Source organism: Grampus griseus (assembly GCF_964374135.1).
Source record: "Grampus griseus genome assembly, chromosome: 14".
Classification (NCBI taxonomy): Eukaryota; Metazoa; Chordata; class Mammalia; order Artiodactyla; family Delphinidae; genus Grampus; species Grampus griseus.
In genome coordinates this window covers 77,994,059-78,006,960 of record NC_139008.1, presented here as the reverse complement: position 1 = coordinate 78,006,960, position 12,902 = coordinate 77,994,059, and the positions used below count along the sequence as shown (strand labels likewise).

General features: G+C 52.1%; 1 protein-coding gene across 2 annotated transcripts in view; it reads right to left on the bottom strand.

The window, feature by feature from the left end:
* The window catches only part of BCAS4 (breast carcinoma amplified sequence 4), a gene marked incomplete at its 5' end in the record, with an annotated part of 60,227 nt that extends 53,197 nt beyond the window's left edge, over window positions 1–7,030 (bottom strand). For both annotated transcript variants that reach the window (XM_082671004.1, XM_082671005.1), the window contains one exon: window positions 6,851–7,030. In XM_082671004.1, coding sequence (XP_082527130.1) covers window positions 6,851–7,030 — 180 coding nt within the window. The remainder of the gene's footprint in view (window positions 1–6,850) is intronic.
* Window positions 7,031–12,902: the final 5,872 nt, after the last annotated feature.

Genomic DNA, 12,902 nt, shown 5'->3' with positions numbered 1-12,902 from the left:
GCTCACTGTGGGCCTGACCCTGAGCCAAGTGTTGCCCGTGAATCGTCTCATCCAACCCCACAACTGGAGGGGAAAAGGCAGAGAGAAGCATGAGCGCAAAGCCGAGATCTGAACCCAGGCCATGTGGCTCCAGAGCTGGTCCTCCCTCCACTCAGCCTGACCAGGAGCAAGCGGGTCGGGGGGAGGCACACATCTGTAAAGGATGCTTCTTCAACTGATACGTGAGGCAGCAGTAGCTGGTGCGGTAGACACAGCAGCAGGCAGGACCGACGGGTTTTCTGTCCTCCTGCGGCGGCTGGAAGCAGGCATTCCTGGGCATGGGGCCAGTCCTGCTAGCACTGACGGAAGCTGTGAGCCCCCGGCAGGCTGGCCATCAAAATCTCCGGAGGGGCGCTTACAAGTCCAGATCCCCAGGCCTGGGGTGCCTCCAACAGTTAGCAGTCGTGGTTACTGTCCAACAGACTAATCAGTCTTGGCCACTCCAGGCTTACAACCCTGCTGGAGGGCTTTCAGCGTTCCAATGCCCAGGTGGCACCCACACCAACGAAATCAGAGTATCTGGGGGTGGGAGCCGGGCATCAGCACTTTTTGTTGTTGATCTCAGATGATGCAGATGTTTGGCAAAGGTTGGGGACCACGCCCTACACCGGTGCTCTCACCTTGGCTATGCTCCACCTACCACACCCCACCCCAGCGATCGATGTAACTGGATCTCCTATTTATAGATGCATGAAATAGGTGTTTTTTGCCTTTAAAGTTTTTATTTACACTGCACACACCTCTGTGCGTCTTGCTTTTCTCCCCGGTGCCGGAACGGCATGTTCAGAGCTGACTCCCTGCAGCCGCGAGCTGTCCGCTGCGCGGGAGCATCGCTACATGACCAGCCTGGGCTGGTTGGCACCAGGGTCACTTCCCGTCTTTGGGAACCTGTTTCAAAGCTTCTCGGTTCGTGCTGAGAGTCAGCCAGACTGGGAACTTCTAGCCAAGGTTCCAAGGTGACCCTCCCCCAAAGCCCAGCTGTCCTGTGATAAGAGATTGTTCAGAGCCAGGGACAGGTCCTTCCACTGCTGGGCAGTTCTGCGGGGAGAAATATAGGAACTTTCTTCCGAGAAATGCTGCCCCTCTCCAAGCGCCCACCTTGGCCTTGGCTCTCACACCCCCGAAGGTTCTGATTCAGGGAGCCTGGCCAGCTCGGTGTACGTCCACCGGGACATCCACATCTGTGGTCCCCCTGCTGCCACGCCAGCCCCTCCGACGCGATCCAGCACTGCAGCCCTAAGTCCACAAATCTGATCCCGTCTTTCCCCTGCTCACACCCAGCTTGGCCCTGCTCACAGCTTCTATCCATGACACCCCAGAATCGAATCCAGATTCCTCCCCTTGACCCCAGGCCCTGGTCTGGCCCTGCCCCCTCTCCCCTTTATCACTGAGGTCCACCCACTCAGGCACCTCTGGAGACCTCATTTTTCCCTGTCTCCAGCGACACACATGATGTCAGATCTTTGCCTGGTGGTTCCTTCCAATCTTGCTGTGTGTCTCTATCACAGCCCCTCAAGTGTCTCCCTCGTGGCATTTATTACCGTTAGTTACTCTGTTGGGTAACTCCTAGTGGGCTCATCTTCCTGACTGCAGTGCCACACCTTGAGGGCAGGCGTCGCCTCTGTCTCACTGGCCTCTCCCCGGTGCCCGGCACAGTGCCTGGCACACAGCAGGTCTTCCATAAAGATCTGAGGGGGCTTCTCCAGTGGCACAGTGGTTAAGAATCTACCTGGGGCTTCCCTGGTGGCGCAGTGGTTGAGAGTCTGCCTGCCAATGCAGGGGACACGGGTTCGTGCCCCGGTCCAGGAAGATCCCACATGCCGCGGAGCGGTTGGGCCCGTGAGCCATGGCCGCTGAGCCTGTGCGTCCGGAGCCTGTGCTCCGCAACGGGAGAGGCCACAACAGTGAGTGGCCCGCGTACCGCAAAAAAAAAAAGAATCTGCCTGCCAATGCGGGGGACGCAGGTTCGAGCCCTGATCTGAGGGGATCCCTCATGCCGTGAAGCAACTAAGCCCGTGAGCCACAAGTGCTGAGCCTGCGCATCTGGAGCCTGTGCTCCGCAACGAGAGAGGCCGCAGCAGTGAGAGGCCCGCGCACCACAATGAGGAGCGGCCCCCGCTTGCCACAACTAGAGAAAGCCCTCGCACAGAAACAAAGACCCAACACAGCCAAAAATAAATAAATAAAATAAACTTATTTTTAAAAAAAGATCTGAGGAATAAATTAATATAGAACTACATCTCTAGACAGAGTAGACTGTGCCCTGGCACCCACCCACAGACTTCTAATCTGAACATCCAAATTTGAATCCCAAAAGGGGACCAGTAGGTCACAAGAATAAGACACATGCCAGGGTTCCCACAGGCACAGGGTGTTTGCAGGTTGGACACAATAAAATATTCTTTACTTCCACAAAGAAACAGTCTCTTCTACATTTTTTCTTGAAACTCAAGGGCATTTTTGGCTAATTTATGTTTTCCCATTTCAGTCCAGACACACGGTTTGGAGAAATAGTTCCCTTTCCTCTTATCATGACTACAGAAAATTCAAAGGTTCAAGCACAAGGGTAAATGGTAACTGATACCAACTTCGGTATGAGGGAGACAATGAGGAGGAGTGGGGACGGTGGCAAACAGGAGACCACAACTAGGAAACAGGGACCTAGGATTACCAGACTGTCCATATTTTAAATAAACAAGAAACTCAGATTTTCTTCATGAAAATTCTCCATTTAAAAACCCCTATGTGAATTGAACCCATCATATCAGAGTGCTGGATTCAGCCTCTGGGCCACCAGTTTGCAACCCCTGATCTAATCCACATGTGGTTAACAGGCGCTTTCCCCCATCATCCTTTGCCCACTCAAGCAAAGTCCCTAGGTGTGAGAAAGTGCTGGCTTCCTTTATTTCTTTCCATGTAGGCCATTAACCCCATCTGTGGGCAAATATGTCCCGTGTTCCACCACAGGAACCAAATGGAATTCTCAGAGTCTGGTCAGGAATTCACCCTTGGGTGGGTATCAGGAGTCAGTCATTCGGGAGGGCCCTGAACTCCCCTCCCCCCTAAATCACAGGGCACCCAAGAGGCAAACATCTCTCTCTCTCTCTCTCTCTCTCTCTCCCTGCCTTCTTGAAGCAGCTTCCGGAGATCCTGCCTGAAACTTCCCCTAAAAGAGGAAGTTCAAACCAGAAAAAGAGAGAAAGTAAAACACAAGAAGCTGGTTGGACAGAAAAACCCAAAGGCACTAGAAATAGTAAAATGCTCACCTGCCGACTCATCTTAACATGCCGCCCTTCAGCGGCTCCTCGATCCGGGGAGACAGTGCAAAGTCCCAATACGGTTTCTGCCCCCTCACCTGCCCCGCCTCCCACAGCTCCCCCTTCTCCCTGCTGCTTGCTCTTCTATCCTGGTGATCACCCTGCTTCATCCCACCCCAGGATCTTTGCCAGTTGTTTCCTCTGCCTGGGATGTTTTCCTCCTACCTCTCAGCCTGGTCAACTTCTATTCATGCTTCAGAGCTCAGCCTAAAATGATGCTGCCTCAGGGAAGCCCTCCCTGAACACTCCCAGACAAAGTGGGGTCCCTCTGCTAATTGCCCTCCTGGACCTCTGTGCTTCCTCTTCCCTGCCCATTCCTAAGGGGTTACCACACGGGTCTCAAGCTTTCTTGGAGAGGCCTTCCCCACCCCATGTCTCCCAGACACAAAGACACCCTCTATCACATCACCCATGCCCATGTTCTCCATGGCATTCATCACAATTTAGAGGTTTTGTATGTTCTGTGTTTACTGTCTGACAGTCGGGCCATGAGAGTGGGAGCCCTTGTGTGTTTCACTCCCCGCACACGGCAGGGGTTCAAGGTGTTGAACGTGGAAGGCCCACTTCCCTAAGAACCCCAGGACACCCCTAGGACTGGAGCTGGCTGGTCTGAGACTCCTACTGCTCCATTTAAAAGCCCAAAGTGGCCCTAGGACATGGGCTGGTACAGGAGGCACTGGCTGCCCAGACCTGTTCCCAAACCAGACTTTCCCTTTCCAGTTCATTTGCCCATCTGCAAACAGCTTCAGCGCGAGGGACTGCTAATGAATTAAGCTTTAAGTAGAGGCTGCAAGTGACTCCACCCTGGCAGTTTTTGCTTCTTTGGGTAAATAAACTTCAGCAAGAGCTCTAAGTGGCTTTATTGCCGCGTGGAGCTACAGGGAGTTCAGCTCTTCATTACGGCCATTACAAACGAGCGTGAGCCAGCCTGCGTCTGAGTTAGAGAGAGCCCTGAGTGAGCAAATGAAGTTAATACATGCAGCTTCTCCTGAAGGCTGTCCCTAGTCGAGACAAGATGAGGCTGGGTTGAGCCGCTGGACACAGTGACACCTTGCTGCTGAGAGCAAGGGGGAGAAAGAACACGAAAGATGCTCAGGTTACTTAAACCCTTAAGCAGGTACCCAACCTAAATGCCCATCCCTGGGGGTGTGGTTCAGAAATTACAGGACATTCATAGGATGTTGCTTATTCGGTGAGGGCCTCAGTTTTCAGTTATGAAGTCGACATAACATCCTAGCCACTGGGTCACTGCCAGGATGCAATGACATAATCCATGGACAGAGCGCAGCACGCTGCTGGCACATAGTATGTGCTCAGAAAATAGGAGGAATTATTCTGAAATGGTGGGACACGAAGAAGCCAAGGAATGATGAAGACCTACACTCTCTGATGCAGAAGCCGCCAGCGTCTCATGACTATCAAGTGCTTAAAACGTGGCTGGTCCACACTGAGATGTGCTGTAAGTTCAATCGTCCAAGCCTGATTTTGAAAACTTACTTCAGGACTTCCCTGGTGGTGCAGTGGTTAAGAATGCGCCTGCCAGTACAGGGGACACGGGTTCGAGCCCTGGTCCAGGAAGATCCCACATGCTGCGGAGCAACTAAGCCCGTGCACCACAACTACTGAGCCTGCACTCTAGAGCCCGCAAGCCACAACTACTGAGCCCGTATGCCACAACGACTGAAGCCCCTGTGCCTGGAGCCCGTGCTCCGCAACAAAAGAAGTCACCGCGATGACAAGCCCGCACATGCACGGCAGCGAAGAGTAGCCCCTGCTCACCATAACTAGAAAAAGCCTGCACGCAGCAACAAAGACCCAATGCAGCCAAAAATAAATAAACTTATATATATAAAAAAGAAGGAATCACTATATAAAAAAAAAGAAAACTTACTTCAAAGAATGTAAAAATCTCCTTAAATTTTTTTACGCTGATGACATGCTGAAAGGATATTTTGGAGACACTTATTTTAAATACATTGAAACTTGTAGATCTAAATCTTATAGCGTTTAATGTCAATTAAATCTCAATAAAACTGGAAAGAATTAAATATATTGAAACCAATTTCATCTGTTTCTTTTTCCTTTTTTATATGGCTCCTAGAACATTTAAAATTACATGGATGGGGGACTTCTCTGGCGGTCCAGTGGTTAAGACTCCAAGCTCCCAATGCAGGGGGCATGGGTTCAATCCCTGGTCAGGGAACTAAGACCCCAGATGCCACGTGGCGTGGCCAAAAAAATAGAAAGAAAAAGAAAATTACATGGACGGCTCACATCTTTGGCTCAAATTATATTTCAATTGGACAGCTCTTATAGATACATTCTGACAAGGAAATATGTCCATACTATTTTTTTTAATTGAGATATAACTCACATACCATAAAATTTACTCTTTTAAAGTGTACGATTCTGTGGTTTTCGGTGAATTCACAAAGTTTTGCAACCATCAGCACTAATTCCAGAACTATTTCATCACTCTGAAAAGAAGCCCTATACCTTACCATTAAGTCACTCTCCATTTGTCCATGCTATTTTGAATAAAGAAAAGCAAGTTACAGAACATTATTCTAGTATCACGTGGGTTTTTTTGGTAAAAACTAATTATGTATAATTATTAGTATATATGCATACCTACATTTGTAAATGCATTTTTAATGTGTTTGGAATGATGTACACCAAACTGTGAAAGATGGTTATCTCTGGGAACTAGAATTGAGGTGAGAGAGAAAAAGGAGAGGGTGCTTACCCTTTATTTTAAATACTTCTGTACTGCTTCTGAGATTTAAAGAGAGAATGGCTTGACTTTCTGGCCCTACATAACTCCTGGTGAACTTCGGTAAATAACTTTCATGGCACTGTCAACATACTGGCTTCAGCTGGAAGATAAAGAGGCTAGTTTTAGATCTACTTTTTGTTCTGTGCTTTTAAAATAGAAAGTACAGCCAGAGATGAGGTATTTTCCCTCCTAGCAACAGAAGCGTACCGAGGCCGGCAGCATCCTCGCACAGACGCAGCCTGCCCGCCTCCTCCCGGCATGTAGCATTAGCTCAGAGCAGAGCAGGCCGAGCGCCCGGGCAGGGGCAGGACCGGGAGTCAGCCTCCCCCGGGGCCCAGGCTGGCAAAGGGCAGCAGCTCCGAGCGCGCCTCAGTCTGGCATCCCGGAGGATGCTGGGGGTGGGGGTGCGGTCTCAGGTAGGGATGGGAAGCTTGTCTGGGCCCCCGAGAACCGGGGCTGGAGGAGAGGGCGGGCGCGACCTGACGCGCATCTCTGCGCGACGCCAGACAGCCACCGCTCCGCAAAGGAGGGACCCCTCGGACCCCCAGCGCGGGTCCGGAGCCCCAGCGCCAGGTACGAGAGAATGCTGCGGGGAAGCCGAGGGTCCGGGTCCAGCGCGCAAAGGGTCTCCATTCGTCCACTCCTCCCCGGGGGAGCGCGAGCCCTGGATCCCGCAACCCCAAGACCCGCCTCCCCCACTTCCAACCCCGTCCCCTACCTCGGCCCCGGGCTCGGGGGTCAGGAAGAGCGCGAGCTCGCGCGCCCCGCTGCGCACGGGCTCCGGCCGATCGGCGTCCACGAGCAGCATGAGGAGCGCGGCAGAGTCCAGTTGGCGGCGGCTGCCCGGGAACCCGACGCCGCGTCCTGGCCTCGGAGCCCCGCCCCCGACCGGCTGCATGCCCCGTGGCCCGCCTGGCGGAGGCGGGGCAGGTGCGCACCCAGTGGCCGCGGCCCACGCCTCCCGGAACGCCGGGCCGAGCGGGCAGCGCCACCCAGTGGCGCGCGACGCTCACTACGCCCGGCCCCCGCACCACCTGGTAAACGATTCTCAAACTCGCTTTCAGATTGCAATCACCTGGGGCTCCTTCAAAACTTCCGAAGTCTGACGGCCACACACAACCTTTAGGGTTGGAACCTGGGCATCAGTACTTTTTATGTTCGCCAGGTGATTCTTACATAGAGCCAAGTTTGAGAACCATCGGCATAGACCACCCCTTTTCATTCGAATCCGGTGGAGCAGCGGTTCCAGCTCCCACAGCACTTTAGAATGCCCCGGGGAGTTTCTAAAAGCCCGGAAGCCAGGCCTCACCCCAGGCCGATTCAGCCGGAATCCCTGGGGGTGGGGCTTGGGCATCAGTTGTTTGTAAAGCTCCCCGGGTGGTTCCAGCGTGCATTCAGGATAGAGAACAGATATCTTAGAGGATCCTTTCATTTAAAGACCACCCCTCCCCGCCATCACCCCGCCCACAAGGCCTCTCCTAGGACAGCATCTTGTTTGCGCCAGGCGGACAGTCCGAAAAATTAGGGAAGTCGGGCGTAGCGATCCGCTTCCTCCCAGGAGCAGCTTTTAAAATAAGCTCCCCAGGGAATTCTACAGCGCACTAAATTGGACACAGCCCCGCACCCCTAGGAGGCTAGTCTAGACCCCTTGGAGGCTGAAGAGGGTGGGGTCCAAAGCAATGCTAGTGAGGAGAGTTCTAAAAAAGGTAACGAGGTATAGGGAAGTCTAGCGGTCTCATTTCTCCTATGATGTCTTTTAAAATGTTAAATTCGTTTTTAAAAATCGGGCTGCGCTTAGGGCTGCAAATAAATATATAGGACTCCCCTCACCCTCGTCCTGTTAAATCTTAATTTATATTTTATCTGACAACCTTAGGTAGGGGGCGTGAGCACATGATCTGTCTTTTGGGTAATCCATCACTGTACAGTTCCCACTTCCACAGCTTCCCACTGCTAATTTCTCGACATCGCCGCCCAAACATTCAGGCCTTCAGGCCAGAGTAATTTTCTGGAAAATTCTTGGCAAAGACTTGGGCCTCAGGTGCTAAGGAAAAGGATTTAATAGGAACTCACTGAACCCGCACGTGGCCATTTATTACTATGCTGATGCGTCTGATGCTCAGAGCCCTTCTGTATCCCACACGCACCCAGAAACCCAGCTCCGACCCTCACCCTTACCGGCTGACTGGGGCCCTCCCTCGGAAAAGCCCAGAACCGGCCTCAGATTAGCCACAGTCCTGAGCACAGCAAACTTCCCCTGACGGACGAATTTCAGAAACATAATGCTAAGAAAAAAAGGCAAATCGTGAAGGCTCTGTAGGGCACGCTGCCATTAACATAAAGGTTTTAACACATGTGAAACCGCACTATATATTGTTTATGGATACAGACATATGGAGTAAAAGTGTAAAGCCGGGCATGGGAGTGATGTATACCGCATTCAGGAAACTGGTTATTCTGGGGTGGGGGAGAGGAAATGGGGGAGGGATACAGGAGGGGTTTCAATTACATTTGTAACGTTTTATTTCTTCTGTTGATGTTTGTTATAGTATTTAAACTTTTAAAATGCCCAATATGACTCACTGGGAAAAAAACAAAAACCAACAAAACCCTGGGATATTAGCTAAAAGTGCTGCCCCGACCCCCTTTCCCTGGAGATGTGGGGTCTGGAAAAGAGATCTTCGCTCTTCACCAGCCTCTCCGCGATTCATACCCTGGGCCACGCTGGCCAGCCAAGAGTCATTTTGTTTCTAGTCTTTTTTTCTAAATGTAATGATGCCTTAGAAACATTTTGCTTAGAACACAGATGCCCGGAAGCCCACCCCCACCTTTCGGAATCGCAGTCTTTGGGGCGAAGGGGAGCTGGGAACAGCTTTTAAAGCTCTGCCGTTGACTGTGATGCACGCAGCACCCCGCAGGCTGAGAAGAGCCCCTCTCCGGTTAGTCCAGCTGGCTGTAGCCAGGGACCCCCGTGGGAGGCCGAATTAATGATTTTAAACAAAGAAGATGAATTTTTAAACAGCCTCCCCGGCCGCTCACAGGCGCTTGGGGTGACCCTGGGGCAGGCGGCAAGCCCGAGGCCTGGAATGCAGCCCGCCTGGGCCGCACCCTGCCCAAACCAGTTTGAACCAGCTGTGGGGATGGAGCCGTGGCGCGTCCCCACGAGCTCCCTCTGGCGCCCAAGACGGGCTCAGAGCGGCTGCTGCGGCCTCCTGCTCGGGAGTCCTCCGCGGGGCCAGGCAGCCGGCCCCCTCCCAGCCGGAGGTCGGGGCGCCCGTGGCCGCCTGGCCCCGAAGACCCCCCCCGGGAGCTGCAGTGGCCCCCGGCTGGGCCCCGAGGCCACACAGCCTTCCACCCCCGCACCCCCGTCCCATCTGGCTTCACCTCCAGCTACAAAATGGTTGCCTGTCTGTGTCTTTTCAAGGTCACCTCTGCCAGCTCAGGCCTCAGGCACACAGGGTTCTAGGTGCGCATCGTTCCCAAGCTCGGCTGCGCCTTGGAAACTTCCAGAAAATACTGACGCCGAGACCACTCCCCAGTGATTGGGATTTAATTGGTCGGGGGCGTGGCCTCGGTTGGGGAGGTTGAAAGGATGCCCCAGGTGATTCTGATCTGTGCAGCTTCAAAGCTGCTTAACTCCGCGGGCCGTTTCTAAGGCCCGTTGGTCTCATTGGGAACGTCCTGAAAGCTTACTAAGTGCCAGGCTCTGTTCAAAACTCTTCACAGAGGCGCCCGCCTTGAACCTCCTCCGCACCCTGTGAGGCAGGGAGGCTCTGCTGATGCCCCTTTTAGAGTGAGGAAACTGAGACACGGAGAGGTTAAGTCACTTGCCAGGGATTATAATCGGTCAAGGGAAGAACCCAGGTCCTTACCTGCTACTCACGCTACACTGCCTGTTGCAGGGAAGCCTGGCACTGGGAAAGCTGGTGGCTGCCCTGCCCCTTTGCCAGCCCCCGCTTTTCACTGCCCTCCCAAAGCACCTGTAGCCACCTCTCTTCCTGCTCTTAATTCCCCAGTACTCACCAAGTGAAGTTCAAACACCTCCACCCCCCAAGCCTCCCTTGCCAATCTGTCTACTGCTTTTCTCTTTGAACCCTAAGATGCAAATGGGAGCCCACAGAGCAGAGCCAGGGCCCGGAGGAGGTAAGAGAGACACTTGGAGTACAAACTGTTAAGGGGGTCTTCCGGTCAGGACTGGCCCCAGGGAGTGAGGGTCTCCTTTCGTTGTGTGCCCTGGGCACCTCGCCTGCCTCACCTGAGTCCTGGCCCTGCCACGCAGCCTGCCGTTATAGACCAAAGGTTTGTGTTCCCCCAAGTTCATACACTGAAATCCTAACCCCAAGGTGATGGTCTCAGAAGGTGGGGCCTTGTGAATGGAATTAGTGCTCTTACAGAGGTGACCCAAGAAGACCAGGCTGGGGTGTCTAGTCCACAGGAAGATCTGTGCCCCCATCACCTTCACAAAGGTTAACTCGAAGACAAAGGAGCTCTGCAGAAAAAAAATATATATACATATATATTTATATAAAAGAAAAATATAAATATAAAAAATATATACATATAAAAGAAAAATTAAAATAAATTAAGAGACCCCAGGAGAACTCCCCTGCCCTTACCACCGTGTGAGGACACGCGGAGAAGTCAGCCGCCTGCAATCCGGAAGCAGGCCTTCACCAGAACCTGACCCTGCTGGCACCCTGATCTTGGGCTTACAACCTCCCAATCTGTGAGAAATGAATGTCTGCTGTTCGTAAGCCACGCAGGCTATGGTGTTTTGTTACTGAGCGGCCCAAACGAAGGCATCTGTAGGTGTGTTAGATTTGCACAACGTCGTGCTTAAATACCTGCATCTTTCAATGGTACCTTTTACAGTTCACACATTCAACTGTGGCTTCTCTCGAAAAGAAAGGGAAGCTCAGGAAACTGTGGGCCTGCCCTGCGGCAATTAGGAGCTGCCCCAGTTTGCAGTCTCCCCACCCCCTCTCTGACCTCTTGGTCTGTGAAAGTGTCTGGGTGTTGCTTCCGGGGTCCCCTGAATATGCCCCAAGTCTGCCGGGCTCCACATGGACGTCCAGCGTTTCCATCTGCCCCTGGGCCCACTGCCCTCCCTGCCTTCCACCCAGCCTTCAAGGTCGCTCTTCCAGGGCCCTTTTTCTGACCCGCAAAGAGATGAGCCCTTTAAGCTTACCTTCTGATACTTTCTACCTTCGGCTAAGTTGAAAGTAAGGCCACCATCAGACAGAAAATTCCTGGAGGACAGAACACACGTCTCGGGCGTTTTGGGGGGCTTGCTGTAGGAGTCCAGCGGCTGCCTTTGCACCTAGAAGTCACTCCTCAATAAACACATTCATCTAAAGTTTGGAGTCACTTTCCTGCTTAGTGTCTCTGTTTCGCCACCAGCAACATGATTTAGAACACCACCCTTCTTGATAGAAGCATGGTGAAAACCCAGGTTTTAAAAGCATTTTCCTATCACAGTTTTGAAATGATCTCTCTATGGTAATAGGAGATAGCACATCCCCTTCGTTCCCTGTAAAAGAAAAGCTTCTGATTCTCCTCAGGCATTTGATCCGTTTTTCTCTGCGCCTTTTCTTTCCACAACAGAGCTGCACAAAGGGGCTCGTAGCTTTGGAGGCAAGAGGCCAAGCGTCGAGACTCAAAGTGCTCCCTATGTGTCGACGTTTGGCTTTCCAGCTAGAGCTGCCCCGGTCCTGGAAAGTGAGGGGAGAATCCTGGGTTTAGAGGAAAGAGGCATTTCCTTCCCCCTCCAGCTACTGAAATGTGGGTCCCAGGCTGTTTGTTCTGCCTCCATTTAAACAGACTCTGGAGGGAAAAGACCCTGCCCAGCAAGGTGTGAAGTGGCCGGGCTTCGGTGACCCAGGCGGAAGCTTAGCGCCTTCTGTAAATTCTCCTGCAGGCTCCGGCAGTCCTGGGCGTTACAGGCCCACCACCCCTAATGCAACCCCCCTGGGGCCAGACATGTTTCGGAATCAGAACTCCTGGGTTTAGAATGTTAACATGGAGCACATAGGACACCCGAGGTGACAACTCCAGGACGAGTGGGGCAGCACCCTGTTATCCGACTTCGTATTTCTCAGTAGAATGTATGAATAGTCCCCTTATATGAGCTCATTAAGGGCCTTAAATAAATCTCATGCCAGTCCGACTCAGGTTCTGCTGGTCAATGCATTTCTGCTGGCCCGATGGGGAAAAAAGCGAATGGTTTTCAGTTTCCTGGATTTCAAAATTTCAAAAAAAGGAATTATGGACTTGACTTTCTGTTTCGCAGTTGGGGAAACTGAGGCTCAGGAAACTGTGGCCCAGGCCCATGTATGTAACTGCGTGGAGTTGGGTTTCAAGCCCATGGCTCTTTCATCTATATCACACTGAGATGGATCGGAATACGTCAGAAGATGTTAGAAAGTAGTTAAGTGCCCTGGTAAAACAGTATTCATTAGACTATTGGGGACATTGGAATGTATTTGTTTCTTGCTTCAGGAACCTGTATCTCTATTCACTAGGATTCAAAGGCCCTTAAGTGTCTTTGGAGTACAGGGTACGGCATTGTGTACACAGTACGTGTTCCATAAAAGAGATCCTGCTGTATATGAAACCTGCAGGCATATCAGCAGCAAACAATAAGCGGAGAGGGGCCCCTGGTTGTAACAGTGGCCATCAGCAAACACAATGATATTTAGCAGAAAAAAAAGAAAAAAGTATTTACTTTTTTGAGGATTATTGAGGATGTGGGAAACCTCGTCTTCAGCAGT